The sequence below is a fragment of the Oncorhynchus mykiss genome, chromosome 5, assembly GCF_013265735.2.
Source record: "Oncorhynchus mykiss isolate Arlee chromosome 5, USDA_OmykA_1.1, whole genome shotgun sequence".
In the NCBI taxonomy this organism is placed as follows: domain Eukaryota; kingdom Metazoa; phylum Chordata; class Actinopteri; order Salmoniformes; family Salmonidae; genus Oncorhynchus; species Oncorhynchus mykiss.
Window position 1 is genome coordinate 92,704,327 of NC_048569.1, and position 17,500 is coordinate 92,721,826.

The 17,500-nt window shown below is 54.9% G+C and overlaps 1 protein-coding gene across 1 annotated transcript in view; it reads right to left on the reverse strand.

The window, feature by feature from the left end:
- anos1b (anosmin 1b) overlaps nucleotides 1-17,500 on the reverse strand; it is a 184,631-nt gene that overhangs the window by 30,633 nt on the left and 136,498 nt on the right. The window contains exons 4-6 of the mRNA XM_036978826.1: nucleotides 11,021-11,228; nucleotides 8,888-9,072; nucleotides 4,909-5,038 (exon numbers count right to left, since the gene is read on the reverse strand). Coding sequence (XP_036834721.1) covers nucleotides 4,909-5,038; nucleotides 8,888-9,072; nucleotides 11,021-11,228 — 523 coding nt within the window. The remainder of the gene's footprint in view (nucleotides 1-4,908; nucleotides 5,039-8,887; nucleotides 9,073-11,020; nucleotides 11,229-17,500) is intronic.

Genomic DNA, 17,500 nt, shown 5'->3' on the forward strand with positions numbered 1-17,500 from the left:
TCAGGGTCTCTCTTCCTCTCTCCCTCGTCTCTCTCTCTCTCCTCCTCTCTCTCTCGTCTCTCTCCTCCTCTCTCTCTGTCTCTCTCCTCTCTCTCTCTTCCTCTCTCCCTTGTCTCTCTCTCTCTCTCCTCCTCTCTTTCTCGTCTCTCTCCTCCTCTCTCTCGTCTCTCTCCTCCTCTCTCTCATTTCTCTCGTCTCTTTCTCTCCGTTTCTCTCTCTCTTCGTCTCTCTCTCTCCTCCTCTCTCTCATCTCTCTCTCTCCGTCTCTCTCTCTCTCTTCCTCTCTCTCCTTTTCTCTCTCAGGTCACCAGAGACGAGCTGTCACTGGGGTTATTCAGCCTCCCAGGGTACCTTTCATCTGCTGGGCTTCCTGCACTGTGACCTCTGCCCCTGGCGTTCTTCCTGGCCCTGCTTTAATCAACATTTGATTTTTAACTGGGATAATATGTGGTGACACACAATACAGACAGGAGAAATAAGGAGGGTTCTGTCCCTGCTGAGAGGGTCTGTGTGTGTGTGTGTGTGTGTGTGTGTGCGTGCGTGCGTGCGTGTGTGTGTGTTTATCTTTCATAAAGCCACCCTGTGTACAGCAGTCAGGACCTGTCTCTGCGACTGACAGGGAATATGGATATATGGGGAAACACAGTCTTGTAATCTGAAAACACAATTGTTTTCTGTCTTGTAATCTGAAAACACAATTGTTTCACAATACCAGAGGAGACTACTTATTGGGGTAGAAAATAATGTGTCTGTGTGTTTGGAGTTTGGATACTCAATACTTTAGTGACAATATAGCGCCCTCCATTCCTCTCAGTATGAGGTAGATAGGATAAACACGCCTATAACAGCAGTCAACGCTTATAGGCCTTAAACCTAACATTACCAGGCCCTACTACACAGCAAGATGCTGAGTGGTGGACACGCCCGAATAGCACTAAGCCCACCAGCCAAGGACACTGTCGGCCATCCAGGCAAGGATACTGTCGGCCCACCAGCCAAGGATACTGTCGGCCACCAGCAAAGGACACTGTCGGCCCACCAGCAAAGGACACTGTCGGCCCACCAGCCAAGGATACTGTCGGCCCACCAGCCAAGGACACTGTCGGCCCACCAGCCAAGGACACTGTCGGCCCACCAGCCAAGGATATTGTCGGCCACCAGCCAAGGACACTGTCGGCCCACCAGCCAAGGATACTGTCGGCCCACCAGCCAAGGACACTGTCGGCCATCCAGGCAAGGATACTGTCGGTCCACCAGGCAAGGACAATGTCGGCCCACCAGCCAAGGACACAGTCGGCCACCAGTCAAGGACACTGTCGGCCCACCAGTCAAGAACACTGTCAGCCAGCCCAGTCAAGGACACTTTAGGCCAGCCCAGCCAAGGACACTTTAGGCCAGCCCAGCCAAGGACACTGTCGGCCCACCAGTCAAGGACACTGTTGGCCCATCAGTCAAGGACACTGTTGGCCCATCAGTCAAGAACACTGTTGGCCCATCAGTCAAGGACACCGTCGGCCAGCCCAGCCAAGGACACTGTCGGACACAGCCAAGGACACTGTCGGCCACCAGCCAAGGACACTGTCGACCCACCGGCCAAGGACACTGTTGGCCACCTCAGCCCAGCCAAGGACACTGTCAGCCAGCCCAGCCAAGGACACTGTCGGCCCACCAGTCAAGGACACTGTCCGCCAGCCCATCCAAGGACACTGTCCGCCAGCCCAGCCAAGGACACTGTCGGCCCACCAGTCAAGGACACTGTCCACCAGCCCAGCCAAGGACACTGTCGGCCAGCCCAGTCAAGGACACTGTCCGCCAGCCCAGCCAAGGACACTGTCCGCCAGCCCAGCCAAGGACACTGAAGGCCAGCCCAGCCAAGGACAATGTCGGCCCACCAGTCAAGGACACTGTCGGCCAGCCCAGTCAAGGACACTGTCGGCCAGCCCAGCCAAGGACACTGTCCGCCAGCCCAGCCAAGGACACTGTCGGCCCACCAGTCAAGGACACTGTCGGCCAGCCCAGCCAAGGACACTGTCTGCCAGCCCAGCCAAGGACACTGTCCGCCAGCCCATCCAAGGACACTGTCCGCCAGCCAAGTCAAGGACACTGTCGGCCCACCAACCAAGGACACTGTCGGCCCACCAGCCAAGGACACTGTCTGCCAGCCCAGCCAAGGACACTGGTCGGCCACCAGCCAAGGACACTGTCCGCCAGCCAAGTCAAGGACACTGTCGGCCCACCAACCAAGGACACTGTCGGCCCACCAGCCAAGGACACTGTCCGCCAGCCCAGCCAAGGACACTGTCGACCCACCGGCCAAGGACACTGTCGGCCAGCCCAGCCAAGGACACTGTCGACCCACCGGCCAAGGACACTGTCGGCCCACCAGCCAAGGACACTGTTGGCCAGCCCAGCCCAGCCAAGGACACTGTCGACCCACCGGCCAAGGACACTGTCGGCCAGCCCAGCCAAGGACACTGTCGACCCACCGGCCAAGGACAATGTCGGCCAGCCCAGCCAAGGACACTGTCGGCCCACCGGCCAAGGACACTGTCAGCCAGCCCAGCCAAGGACACTGTCGGCCAGCCCAGCCAAGGACACTGTCGACCAGCCCAGTCAAGGACACTGTCGGCCCACCGGCCAAGGACACTGTCGGCCCACCAACCAAGGACACTGTCGGCCCACCAGCCAAGGACACTGTCCGCCAGCCCAGCCAAGGACACTGTCGACCCACCGGCCAAGGACACTGTCGGCCAGCCCAGCCAAGGACACTGTCGACCCACCGGCCAAGGACACTGTCGGCCCACCAGCCAAGGACACTGTTGGCCAGCCCAGCCCAGCCAAGGACACTGTCGGCCAGCCCAGCCAAGGACACTGTCGACCCACCGGCCAAGGACACTGTCGGCCAGCCCAGCCAAGGACACTGTCGGCCCACCGGCCAAGGACACTGTCAGCCAGCCCAGCCAAGGACACTGTCGGCCAGCCCAGCCAAGGACACTGTCGATCAGCCCAGTCAAGGACACTGTCGGCCCACCGGCCAAGGACACTGTCGGCCAGCGCAGCCGAGGACACTGTCGGCCAGCCCAGCCAAGGACACTGTCGACCAGCCCAGTCAAGGACACTGTCGGCCCACCGGCCAAGGACACTGTCGGCCAGCCCAGCCAAGGACACTGTCGGCCAGCCCAGCCAAGGACACTGTCGGCCAGCCCAGCCAAGGACACTGTCGGCCAGCCCAGCCAAGGACACTGTCGCCCAGCCCAGCCAAGGACACTGTCGGCCAGCCCAGCCAAGGACACTGTCGCCCAGCCCAGCCAAGGACACTGTCGACCAGCCCAGCCCAGCCAAGGACACTGTCGGCCAGCCCAGCCAAGGACACTGTCGGCCAGCCCAGCCAAGGACACTGTCGCCCAGCCCAGCCAAGGACACTGTCGCCCAGCCCAGCCAAGGACACTGTCGCCCAGCCCAGCCAAGGACACTGTCGACCAGCCCAGCCCAGCCAAGGACACTGTCGACCAGCCCAGCCCAGCCAAGGACACTGTCGGCCAGCCCAGCCAAGGACACTGTCGGCCAGCCCAGCCAAGGAGACTGTCGACCCACCGGCCAAGGACACTGTTGGCCAGCCCAGCCAAGGACACTGTCGGCCAGCCCAGCCCAGCCAAGGACACTGTCGGCCAGCCCAGCCCAGCCAAGGACACTGTCGGCCAGCCCAGCCAAGGACACTGTTGGCCAGCCCAGCCAAGGACACTGTCGGCCAGCCCAGCCCAGATAGCATATTTTTCTTTCCGCCTCATGAACTCACACCAAATGCGGATAATTCCTCAAATAAATTACTTTGGCTGGAGCCATTCCTGGCATTGGGTTCCCATTACCTCAGTCTGCTAACCATGATATTTTTGGGCTCCTTCAGAGGGAGAATGGGCGTGGATTTAACACATGCCAATCAGCACACACACACATACGTGCACACCCACTTAGACATTACACACATACACATGCATACACACGAGTGTGCACACACGCATGCACGCAACCTCACACACACGCACACACACAAACACCTCACAGCGGTCGGGCATTAGGAGTCGCCCTGTCCTCCAGAACATTGGAGAGAGGAGATGGATTCATCTCTGAATAAATAAATAAAATAAAGTTGTTCCTGTCTGCTGACCTGGGCTGACATCTCATATTCTGTGTAGAGGACAGCCAAGAGGGACAGACAACCTCCTCCTGGCTCGGAAACATTTGTTTACTGCAGCTGTGGAAAGGGTTTATTTCTGCCAGAACAGAACATCTCTCTCTAACGCTTCAGAACACGTTAAACATCTGACAGGCAGCGCAAGCCAGTGTGTGCATGCTTATGTGTGTGTGTGTGTGCGTGCTTATGTGTGTGTGTGTCTGTGTGCGTGTGTGCGTGTGTGTGTGTGTGTGTGTGTGTCTGTGTGTGTGTGTGTGTGTGTGTGTGTGTGTGTGTGTGTGCGTGCTTATGTGTGCGTGTGTGTGTGTGTGTGTGTGTGTGTGTGTGTGTGTATGCGTGCTAATGTGTGTATGCGTGCTAATGTGTGTGTGCGTGCTTATGTGTGTGTGTGTGTGTTTGTGTCTGTGTGTGTGTGTGTGTGTGTCTGTGTGCGTGTGTGTGTGTGTGTGTCTGTGTGTGTGTGTGTGTGTGTGTGTGTGTGTGTGTGTGTGTGTGTGTGTGTGTGTGTGTGTGTGTGTGTGTGTGTGTGTGTGTGTGTGTGTGCATTGTAACAGAATTACACTGGGATAAGCACTGTGAATATATCCCGGAAAATGTCATAGTGGAGATGCAATGCTCACACTCTGTGACAAAGACGTTCATCTTGTTAAAACTTAGTGAAGATGACTTGGTGACCAGAACGAGTCTGTTGAAAGGTGCCGATGTAGTGCTCTTACCTCTGGTTGAGAAGAAGTGTTTGCTGGGGGTGGTGAAGCCGCGGGTGCCCTGGCTGTTGACAGCGCTCACCCTAAACTGGTACCACCTGTGGGGACGGATGTCCTTCAGCACCGCTCGGTCCTCCATCGTCTACAGAGGGTTAAAGGTCAGAGGTCAGATAATATTACTCCATATTGACCCTGTTCAAGTTTTAAAAAATGTTCAAGGATGGAGGGGATGGAGGGGAGGAGGGATAGAGGGATGGAGGGGAGGGATGGAGGGGAGGGATGGATGGAGGGGAGGTAGGGATGGATGGAGGGGAGGGATGGAGGAATGGAGGGGAGGGAGGGATGGATGGAGGGGAGATAGAAGAGGACTGGCCACCCCACATAGCCTGGTTCCTCTCTAGGTTTCGGCCTTTCTAGGGAGTTTTTCCTAGCCACCGTGCTTCTACACCTGCATTGCTTGCTGTTTGAGGTTTTAGGCTGGGTTTCTGTACAGCACTTTGAGATATCAGCAGATGTACGAAGGGCCTTATAAATACATTTGATTTGATGTGCATGGAGGGGAGGGATGGATGGAGGGGAGGGGAGGTAGGGATGGAGGGGAGGGATGGAGGGGAGGGGAGGTAGGGATGGAGGGGAGGGATGGAGAGGAGGGGAGGGGAGGGATGGAGGGGAAGGATGGATGAAGGGGAGGGGTGGTGAGGAGGGGAGGGATGGATGAAGGGGAGGGAGGGATGGAGGGGAAGGGAGGGATGGATGGATAGAGGGGAGGGATTGAGGGGAAGGGAGGGATGGATGGATAGAGGGGAGGGATTGAGGGGAAGGGAGAGTGGATGGAGGGGAGGGAGGGATGGAGAAGAGGGGAAAGATGGAGGGGAAGGGATGGAGGGGAAGGGAGGGTTGGAGGGGAGGGATGGATGGATATAGGGGAGGGATGAGGGATGGGAGGGAGGGATGGATAAAGGGATGGAGGGAGGGATGGAGGGATGGAGGGGAGGGAGGGAGGGATGGATGGAGGGGAGGGAGAGATGAAGGGATGGATGGGAAGGGAGGGATGGAAAGGAGGGGAAGGGAGGAATGGATAGAGGGGAGGGATGGAGGGAGGGGAGGGAGGGATGGAGGGAGGGGAGGGAGGGATGGAGGGGAGGGATGGAGAGGAAGGGAGGGTTGGAGGGGAGGGATGGATGGATATAGGGGAGGATGGAGGGAGGGGAGGGAGGGATGGAGGGGAGGGATGGAGGGGAAGGGAGGGATGGAGGGGAGGGAGGGATGGAGGGATAGATGGGAAGGGAGGGATGGAGGGAGGGGAGGGAGGGATGGAGGGGAGGGATGGAGGGGAAGGGAGGGAAGAGAGAGATGGATGGATAGAGGGGAGGGGAGGGATGGATGGAGGGGAGGGAGGGATGAGAGGAGGGGAGGGGTGGAGGGGAGGGAGGGATGAGAGGAGGGGAGGGATGGAGGGGAAGGGAGCGTTGGAGGGATGGATAAAGGGAGGGAGGGAGGGAGGAGCAATGAAGAGCCTTCCTATACCAGAGTGGAGCCTTGAAAAAGTTCAATTCCATACAATAGAGCCAGTAGTATTACTGCAGAGTAACATGGTCATAGTCTCTCCCTGTGTTTCACTGTATGGTGTTTCAGGTAGTGTCCGTTTACAGAGCATAGAGTAGACCTTACAGCTCTCTTCCACTGACTCCAGTCCAGCTCTATTCCACTGACTCCAGGTCAGTTCTCTTCCACTGACTCCAGTCCAGCTCTCTTCCACTGACTCCAGTCTAGATCTCTTCCACTGACTCCAGTCCAGTTCTCTTCCACTGACTCCAGTCCAGCTCTCTTCCACTGACTCCAGTACAGTTCTCTTCCACTGACTCCAGTACAGTTCTCTTCCACTGACTCCAGTCCAGTTCTCTTCCACTGACTCCAGTCCAGTTCTCTTCCACTGACTCCAGTACAGTTCTCTTCCACTGACTCCAGGTCAGTTCTTTTCCACTGACTCCAGTCAAGTTCTCTTCCACTGACTCCAGTCCAGCTCTCTTCCACTGACTCCAGTCCAGTTCTCTTCCACTGACTCCAGTCCAGCTCTCTTCCACTGACTCCAGGTCAGTTCTCTTCCACTGACTCCAGTCCAGCTCTATTCCACTGACTCCAGTACAGCTCTCTTCCACTGACTCCAGTCCAGCTCTATTCCACTGACTCCAGTCCAGTTCTCTTCCACTGACTCCAGTCCAGCTCTCTTCCACTGACTCCAGGTCAGTTCTCTTCCACTGACTCCAGGTCAGTTCTCTTCCACTGACTCCAGGTCAGTTCTCTTCCACTGACTCCAGTCCAGCTCTCTTCCACTGACTCCAGTACAGTTCTCTTCCACTGACTCCAGTCCAGCTCTCTTCCACTGACTCCAGTCCAGCTCTCTTCCACTGACTCCAGTACAGTTCTCTTCCACTGACTCCAGTCCAGCTCTCTTCCACTGACTCCAGTCCAGTTCTCTTCCACTGACTCCAGTACAGTTCTCTTCCACTGACTCCAGTCCAGTTCTCTTCCACTGACTCCAGTCCAGTTCTCTTCCACTGACTCCAGTACAGTTCTCTTCCACTGACTCCAGTCCAGTTCTCTTCCACTGACTCCAGTCCAGTTCTCTTCCACTGACTCCAGTCCAGCTCTCTTCCACTGACTCCAGGTCAGTTCTCTTCCACTGACTCCAGTCCAGCTCTCTTCCACTGACTCCAGTCCAGCTCTCTTCCACTGACTCCAGGTCAGTTCTCTTCCACTGACTCCAGGTCAGTTCTCTTCCACTGACTCCAGTCCAGTTCTCTTCCACTGACTCCAGTCCAGCTCTCTTCCACTGACTCCAGTCCAGCTCTATTCCACTGACTCCAGTCCAGCTCTCTTCCACTGACTCCAGTTCAGCTCTATTCCACTGACTCCAGTACAGTTCTCTTCCACTGACTCCAGTCCAGTTCTCTTCCACTGACTCCAGTCCAGCTCTCTTCCACTGACTCCAGTTCAGCTCTATTCCACTGACTCCAGTCCAGCTCTCTTCCACTGACTCCAGTCCAGCTCTATTCCACTGACTCCAGTCCAACTCTTTTCCACTGACTCCAGTCCAGCTCTATTCCACTGACTGCAGGTCAGTTCTCTTCCACTGACTCCAGTTCAGCTCTATTCCACTGACTCCAGGTCAGTTCTCTTCCACTGACTCCAGTCCAGCTCTATTCCACTGACTCCAGTCCAGCTCTATTCCACTGACTCCAGGTCAGTTCTCTTCCACTGACTCCAGTTCAGCTCTATTCCACTGACTCCAGGTCAGTTCTCTTCCACTGACTCCAGGTCAGTTCTCTTCCACTGACTCCAGTACAACTCTAATCCATGCAGTGTTTGTGTGTCTGAATGAGCATGAGTGTGTTGAATCACTTGTCAAATAAATATGCTATTTGATGGAGTTTGGAGTAGAGATCACAGCACTCCTTCTTCTGAACTACACCGTGTGTTGAACGCCTCCCTTGTTAAGTTCCTCCATGTTTTCCAGGCCTCATGATGTAACTGAGGCTGATGGGAGTCTGCCTCCACACAGCCATCTAATACCATAATGAGGACCTTTAGTTAGACAGGACGCAACAGTGCAAAAACCATGACTGGCTGTGGTCCCTCCTAAAGCCTGGGTTATTTATCTAACCTCAGCCTACACCACACACACACACACTGTAGACACAGACAGAAACACACATGCATGCGCGCGGGCACACACACACACACACACACACACACGTGGGCGTACATACACAAACAGGCTAGTTTAGACTGGCATGGGTGGTGAGAGAGCAGTTTCAACGGCTAGACAGTTTAGCACCTTGATGAAGGCTTTAGTGCTGACATGAGTTGGTTTTCAGTAATACATAGACACAAACAGTTACAAAAGTAATTGAATATCTTTGGACGATCTCGTTTGGGCTTCACTTCATTCACTTTAAGGTAACCAGGGGTCGGAGGTTGGGATTGTTACCATGACGACGGTGTGCCAGGGCGAGGCGTCGTCCTCGCTGGGGTGTATTCCGTGGTTCCACCTGCGCTGCAGGATGTAGAGGACTGGCTCGATGGTCACATTGAACTTTGACATCCATCTGACCTCCAGTTGACCCTGCTGGTCCTCCAGAAATAGTATGTCCTTCCTGGGCTTCAGAGGTACGCCTGCATGGGTCAGGTGAGGAGAATAATGAGTCACACACGAACACCCCCCCTTCTGTCTTAACACCCCCCCCTTCTGTCTTAACACCCCCCCTTCTGTCTTAACACCCCCTTCTGTTATAACACACACATCTCTTCTGTCTTAACATCCCCTTCTGTCTTAACACACACATCCCTTGTTTTAACACACACATCCCTTCTGTCTTAACACACACATCCCATATGTCTTAACACACATCCCTTCTGTCTTAACACACACATCCCATATATCTTAACACACATCCCTTCTGTCTTAACACATCACTTCTGTCTTAACACACACATCCCATATGTCTTAACACACATCCCTTCTGTCTTAACACACACATCCCATATATCTTAACACACATCCCTTCTGTCTTAACACACACATCCCTTCTGTCTTAACACACATCCCTTCTGTCTTAACACACACATCCCATATGTCTTAACACACATCCCTTCTGTCTTAACACACACATCCCTTCTGTCTTAACACACACATCCCTTCTGTCTTAACACACACATCCCTTCTGTCTTAACACACACATCCCTTCTGTCTTAACACACACATCCCATATGTCTTAACACACACATCCCATATGTCTTAACACACATCCCTTCTGTCTTAACACACACATCCCTTCTGTCTTAACACACACATCCCTTCTGTCTTAACACACACACCCCTTCTGTCTTAACACACACACCTTTCTGTCTTAACATTTCCCTCTTCTGTCTTAACACACACACCTTTCTGTCTTAACACACACACACCCCTTCTATATTGACACCCCCCTTCTGTCTTAACACCCCCCCTTCTGTCTTAACACCCCCATTCTGTCTCAACACATACACACACACACACACACACCTCTTCTGTCTTAACACCCCCATTCTGTCTTAACACAAACACACACACACACACACCCCTTCTGTCTTAACACCCCCTTCTGTCTTAACACCCCCCCCCACTTCTGTCTTAACACACACATCCCATATGTCTTAACACACATCCCTTCTGTCTTAACACACACATCCCATATGTCTTAACACACATCCCTTCTGTCTTAACACACACATCCCATATGTCTTAACACACACATCCCATATGTCTTAACACACATCCCTTCTGTCTTAACACACACATCCCTTCTGTCTTAACACACACATCCCTTCTGTCTTAACACACACCTTTCTGTCTTAACAGTTCCCTCTTCTGTCTTAACACACACACCTTTCTGTCTTAACACACACACACCCCTTCTATCTTGACACCCCCCCCTTCTGTCTTAACACCCCCTTCTGTCTTAACACCCCCCCCCCACTTCTGTCTTAACATCCCCCCCACTTCTGTCTTAACACACACATCCCATATGTCTTAACACACATCCCTTCTGTCTTAACACACACATCCCATATGTCTTAACACACATCCCTTCTGTCTTAACACACACATCCCATATGTCTTAACACACACATCCCATATGTCTTAACACACATCCCTTCTGTCTTAACACACACATTCCTTCTGTCTTAACACACACATCCCTTCTGTCTTAACACACACATCCCTTCTGTCTTAACACACACATCCCTTCTGTCTTAACACACACACCTTTCTGTCTTAACATTTCCCTCTTCTGTCTTAACACACACACCTTTCTGTCTTAACACACACACACCCCTTCTATCTTGACACCCCCCCTTCTGTCTTTAACACCCCCCTTCTGTCTTAACACCCCCATTCTGTCTCAACACATACACACACACACACCTCTTCTGTCTTAACAACCCCCTTCTGTCTTAACACAAACACACACACACACACACACACCCCTTCTGTCTTAACAACCCCCTTCTGTCTTAACACACACACACACACACTCTATTGATTAAAATAAACATGTACACAAAGTGGATATAGTGGGACCTTTATAGAGATTGGCTGGAGCCTGGCAGGTGTGTCCGCAGCCATTGGAGCAGCACTTCTTGGAGGCAGAGCAGTGTTTGTCAGCGGAGCAGCTCTCCACGCAGGCGGCAGCAAATCCCATGGCTCGCTGGGGAGGGGGGCAGTCCCCCTGCTTCCCTGACCTCAGAGACACCAAGAACTCCCAACTGGTCACACACTCATGATGCTTCTGAGGGAGGGACAGGGGGAGGAGGGAGGGAGAGGGTTAGATGGAGGGAGGTACAGGGGGAGGGGGGATGGAAGAATGGAGAGGGACAGAGGAGGAGGGATGGAGGGATAGAGAGTGACAGGGGAGGGGTGATGGAAGAATGGAGAGGAACAGGGGAGGAGGGATGGAGGACGGGGAGGAGGAATGAAAAGATGGAGAGGGATAGATGGATGGAGAGACAGGGGAGGAGGGATGGATGAAAGGGACAGGGAGGAGGAGGGGTGGAGGAATGGAGAAGGACAGGGGAGGGAGGAAGGGATGGAGAGGGACAGGGGAGGAGGGAGGGAGGGATGGAGAGGGACGGGGAGGAGGGAGGGAGGGAGGGATGGAGAGGGACAGGAGGAAGAGGGAGGGAGGGGGGGACAGTAGGAGGAGTGAGGGAGGGAGGGATGGAGAGGGACAGGAGGAAGAGGGAGGGAGGGAGAGGGACAGGGGAAGGAGTGAGGGAGGGAGGGAGAAGGACAGGGGAGGGAGGGAGGGAGAGGGACAGGGGGAGGAGGGAGGAGGGACGGAGGGATGGAGAGGGATAGGAGGAAGAGGGAGGGAGGGGGACAGGGGAGGAGGGAGGGAGGGAGGGATGGAGAGGGACAGGGGAGGAGGGAGGGAGGGAGGGATGGAGAGGGACAGGAGGAAGAGGGAGGGAGGGGGGGGACAGTAGGAGGAGTGAGGGAGGGAGGGATGGAGAGGGACAGGAGGAAGAGGGAGGGAGGGAGAGGGACAGGGGAAGGAGTGAGGGAGGGAGGGAGAAGGACAGGGGAGGGAGGGAGGGAGGGAGAGGGACAGGGGGAGGAGGGAGGAGGGAGGGAGGGATGGAGAGGGACAGGAGGAAGAGGGAGGGAGGGGGACAGGGGAGGAGGGAGGGAGGGATGGCGAGGGACAGGAGGAAGAGGGAGAGAGGGGAGGGAGAGGGACAGGGGGAGGTGGGAGGGAGGGAGGGATGGCGAGGGACAGTAGGAGGAGTGAGGGAGGGAGGGATGGAGAGGGACAGAAGGAAGAGGGAGGGAGGGATGGAGAGGGACAGTAGGAGGAGGGAGGGAGGGAGAGGGACAGTAGGAGGAGTGAGGGAGGGATGGAGAGGGACAGGAGGAAGAGGGAGGGAGGGAGAGGGACAGGGGAAGGAGTGAGGGAGGGAGGGAGAAGGACAGGGGAGGGAGGGAGGGAGAGGGACAGGGGGAGGAGGGAGGAGGGACGGAGGGATGGAGAGGGATAGGAGGAAGAGGGAGGGAGGGGGACAGGGGAGGAGGGAGGGAGGGAGGGATGGAGAGGGACAGGGGAGGAGGGAGGGAGGGAGGGATGGAGAGGGACAGGAGGAAGAGGGAGGGAGGGAGAGGGACAGGGGAAGGAGTGAGGGAGGGAGGGAGAAGGACAGGGGAGGGAGGGAGGGAGGGAGAGGGACAGGGGGAGGAGGGAGGAGGGAGGGAGGGATGGAGAGGGACAGGAGGAAGAGGGAGGGAGGGGGACAGGGGAGGAGGGAGGGAGGGATGGCGAGGGACAGGAGGAAGAGGGAGAGAGGGGAGGGAGAGGGACAGGGGGAGGTGGGAGGGAGGGAGGGATGGCGAGGGACAGTAGGAGGAGTGAGGGAGGGAGGGATGGAGAGGGACAGAAGGAAGAGGGAGGGAGGGATGGAGAGGGACAGTAGGAGGAGGGAGGGAGGGAGAGGGACAGTAGGAGGAGTGAGGGAGGGATGGAGAGGGACAGGAGGAAGAGGGAGGGAGGGAGAGGGACAGGGTAGGAGGGAGGGAGGGGGGAGAGGGACAGGAGGAGGAGGGAGGGAGGGATAGATGGAGAGGGACAGTAGGAGGAGGGAGGGAGGGATGGAGAGGGACAGTAGGAGGAGTGAGGGAGGGTGGGAGGGAGAGGGACAGGAGGAGGAGTGAGAGAGGGAGGGATGGTAAGGGACAGTAAGGAGGAGTGAGGGAGGGAGGGATGGAGAGGGACAGTAGGAGGAGTGAGGGAGGGTGGGAGGGAGAGGGACAGAGGGAGGTGGGAGGGAGGGAGGGATGGAGAGGGACAGTAGGAGGAGTGAGGGAGGGAGGGATGGAGAGGGACAGTAGGAGGAGGGAGGGAGGGATGGAGAGGGACAGTAGGAGGAGTGAGGGAGGGTAGGAGGGAGAGGGACAGGAAGAGGAGGGAGGGAGGGATGGATGGAGAGGGACAGGGGGAGGAGTGAGAGAGGGAAAGTTGGGGGAGAGATAAAGGAGAAAGAGAGTTTGAGTGTTTGGTTTCTTATTAACTACATAGATTGTCCCGTTGATTTCAGACAAGCCAGACTACCGGCTACATGTTCCAGACATACTTTATTGGGAGAGGTTAAAAACAGAATGACAGAGGACGTGAAGTCCAAGTAAAGACAGAGAAAGAGATGAACAGAGTATTGAAGACATCCTTCCAGTCCACACCCTGAGGGAACCATAACACGACTATTTCAGACAGACAGACAGACAGACAGACAGACAGACAGACAGACAGACAGACAGACAGACAGACAGTTGATATTGGTGTGGTGCTGTCTGTCTCGTCTCTTACAGTCTCCAAAACCACCATGGTACTGGATAGGCCGTGCATATGGCCACATACACACAAACAAACCTACAGGATGGAACACTGACAAGGATTCAACTCAAGTATGCATGCAAACACACTGACACACACAGACAGTCCCCTTCAGCACCATGGCCAGTCTCTGCCATATAGGATCAGTATAAACACAAACCTAACAGGGAAAACTGGCAACATAAAGACATGGAGAACCACCAGCACCTTGGCAGGCCTCTGTGTATGGCAGTATATACACACAAACACACACCTATTGCCAATGGCTATAACTCACTAATACACCCACCCACCCACAGACGCACACAGACACACACAACACACCCACACACACACGCACGCACACACACACACGCAACACACACACGTGCGCACACACGCACACGCACACACACACACACACTGTGAAGAGAGAGAGAGGAGTCTGGCTGTGAGAGGGGTGAGGAGGCTGGCTGTGAGGAGAGAGCGAGGAGGAGTCTGGGTGTGAGGAGAGAGAGAGGAGGAGTCTGGCTGTGAGGAGAGAGCGAGGAGGAGTCTGGGTGTGAGAGGGGGTGAGGAGGCTGGCTGTGAGGAGAGAGCGAGGAGGAGTCTGGGTGTGAGGAGAGAGAGAGGAGGAGTCTGGCTGTGAGGAGAGAGAGAGGAGGAGTCTGGGTGTGAGAGGGGTGAGGAGGCTGGCTGTGAGAGGTGGGGGGAACCTGGTGTGAGGGGGGGGGGATGCTGGCTGTGAGAGGTGGGGGGGGAGAATGGCTGTGAAAGGTGGGGAGGAGGCTGGCTGTGAGAGGTGGGGAGGAGGCTAGCTGTGAGAGGGGGGGGGGAGAATGGCTGTGAAAGGTGGGGAGGAGGCTGGCTGTGAGAGGGAGGGGGGAAGCTGGCTGTGAGGGGGGAGGCTGGCTGTGAGAGGGGGGAGGCTGGCTGTGAGAGGGGGAGAAGCTGGCTGTGAGAGGAGGGGGCTGGCTGTGAGGGGGAGACTGGCTGTGAGAGGTGGGGAGGAGGCTGGCTGTGAGAGGGGGGGAGGAGGCTGGCTGTGAGAGGGGGGGGGATGCTGGCTGTGAGAGGGGGGGGGCTGGCTGTGAGAGGTGGGGAGGAGGCTGGCTGTGAGAGGGGTGGGAAGCTGGCTGTGAGAGGGGGGGGCTGGCTGTGAGGGGGAGACTGGCTGTGAGAGGTGGGGAGGAGGCTGGCTGTGAGAGGGGGGGAGGAGGCTGGCTGTGAGAGGGGGGGAGGAGGCTGGCTGTGAGGGGGGGTAGGAGGCTGGCTGTGAGAGGTGGTGGGAGGCTGGCTGTGAGAAGTGGAGAGGGGCTGGCTGTGAGAGGTGGGGAGGAGGCTGACTGTGAGAAGTGGGGAGGAGGCTGGCTGTGAGAGGTGGGGAGGAGAGTGGCTGTGAGAAGTGGGGAGGAGGCTGGCTGTGATAAGTGGGGAGGAGGCTGGTTGTGATAAGTGGGGAGGAGGCTGGCTGTGATAAGTGGGGAGGAGGCTGGCTGTGATAAGTGGGGAGGAGGCTGGCTGTGATAAGTGGGGAGGAGGCTGGCTGTGATAAGTGGGGAGGAGGCTGGCTGTGATAAGTGGGGAGGAGGCTGGCTGTGATAAGTGGGGAGGAGGCTGGCTGTGATAAGTGGGGAGGAGGCTGGCTGTGATAAGTGGGGAGGAGGCTGGCTGGACTGGAAACTGTTCATTGGCAAAACATCTCCTAGAACGATTTAACTCAACAGTTCTCTGGTTCCTATTAGTGATAGTAATTTCCTGTCACTAATACTAAGACCAGTAATTTCCTGTCACTAATACTAAGGCCATTCATTTCCTGTCACTAATACTAAGACCAGTCATTTACCGTCACTAATACTAAGACCAGTCATTTCCTGTCACTAATACTAAGGCCATTCATTTCCTGTCACTAATACTAAGACCAGTCATTTCCTGTCACTAATACTAAGGCCATTCATTTCCTGTCACTAATACTAAGACCAGTCATTTACCGTCACTAATACTAAGACCAGTCATTTCCTGTCACTAATACTAAGACCAGTAATTTCCTGTCACTAATACTAAGACCAGTCATTTCCTGTCACTAATACTAAGACCAGTCATTTCCTGTCACTAATACTAAGACCAGTCATTTCCTGTCACTAATACTAAGACCAGTAATTTCCTGTCACTAATACTAAGACCAGTCATTTCCTGTCACTAATACTAAGACCAGTCATTTCCTGTCACTAATACTAAGACCAGTAATTTCCTGTCACTAATACTAAGACCAGTCATTTCCTGTCACTAATACTAAGACCAGTCATTTCCTGTCAGGTCTTTACACACTGTCAGAAGGTGAGTGTAGCTGGTGCATGAAGTCAGGCGCAGGAGAGCAAAATGAGTGAGCAACGTACTTTACTCAAAAAATAAAGGCACAAGGTAAACAAATACACTTGACCAAAATACCAAGCGTAAATATTACACACAGGGTAAACACAGCACCCGTCGAAGAACCAGCCATCAGGAACCGAACTGAACATAGAAATAATCACGCACAACAAAACACGGGGTTAAATACATTAACATGTAATTGGATAATGAAAACCAGGTGCGTAGAAAATAAAGACAAAACCAATGGAAAATGAAAAATGGATCAGCGCTGGCTAGAAGACCGGTGACGTCGACCGCCGAATGCCGCCCGAACAAGGAGAGGGGCCGACCTCGGCGGAAGTCGTGACACACACACAGGCACACCCTAACAGTTTATTTATTATTTATCTATTTGAATAGAGCTAACGTGCTTGCCGCAGGTAAAGTCCACTACTGAATCTCTGAACAGATGTCAGCTCTTAACGTCACCAAATGAGCCGTCCCTGCCTCTTCCCTTTGAGTGTGTGTGTGTGTGTGTGTGTGTGTGTGTGTGTGTGTGTGTGTGTGTGTGTGAGTGAGGTGAGGGTGAGTGTGTGTGTGTGTGTGTGTGTGTGTGTGTGTGTGTGTGTGTGTGTGTGTGTGTGTGTATGGGTGTGTGTGTGTATGGGTGTGTGTGTGTGTAACACACCATTTGACTGTAAACACTAGGCTTAGTTAATAGACCTCAATTCTCCTCTGTTCTTTTGTAACTCTGTAAGTATCACTCCCCCGACAGCCCAGGACCCACGCTTCAAATCCGGGGATAAAAGGCATAACTACACCAGAGGAGGGTTACGCTTCAACAATAACCACTACCCTCCTAGAGGCAAAGAGGGGCCCATAGAGCAGACAGGGACAGCAGTCTGGCTGGGTGGAGGAGCAGACAGGGACAGTAGTCTGGCTGGGTGGAGGAGCAGACAGGGACAGTAATCTGGCTGGGTGGAGGAGCTGAAAGGAGCAGACAGGAACAGTAGTCTGGCTGGGTGGAGGAGCTGAAAGGAGCAGACAGGGACAGTAGTCTGGCTGGGTGGAGGAGCTGAAAGGAGCAGACAGGGACAGTAGTCTGGCTGGGTGGAGGAGCTGAAAGGAGCAGACAGGGACAGTAGTCTGGCTGGGTGGAGGAGATGAAAGGAGCAGACAGGGACAGTAGTCTGGCTGGGTGGAGGAACTGAAAGGACCAGACAGGGACAGTAGTCTGGCTGGGTGGAGGAGATGAAAGGAGCAGACAGGGACAGTAGTCTGGCTGGGTGGAGGAGCTGAAAGGAGCAGACAGGGACAGTAGTCTGGCTGGGTGGAGGAGCTGAAAGGAG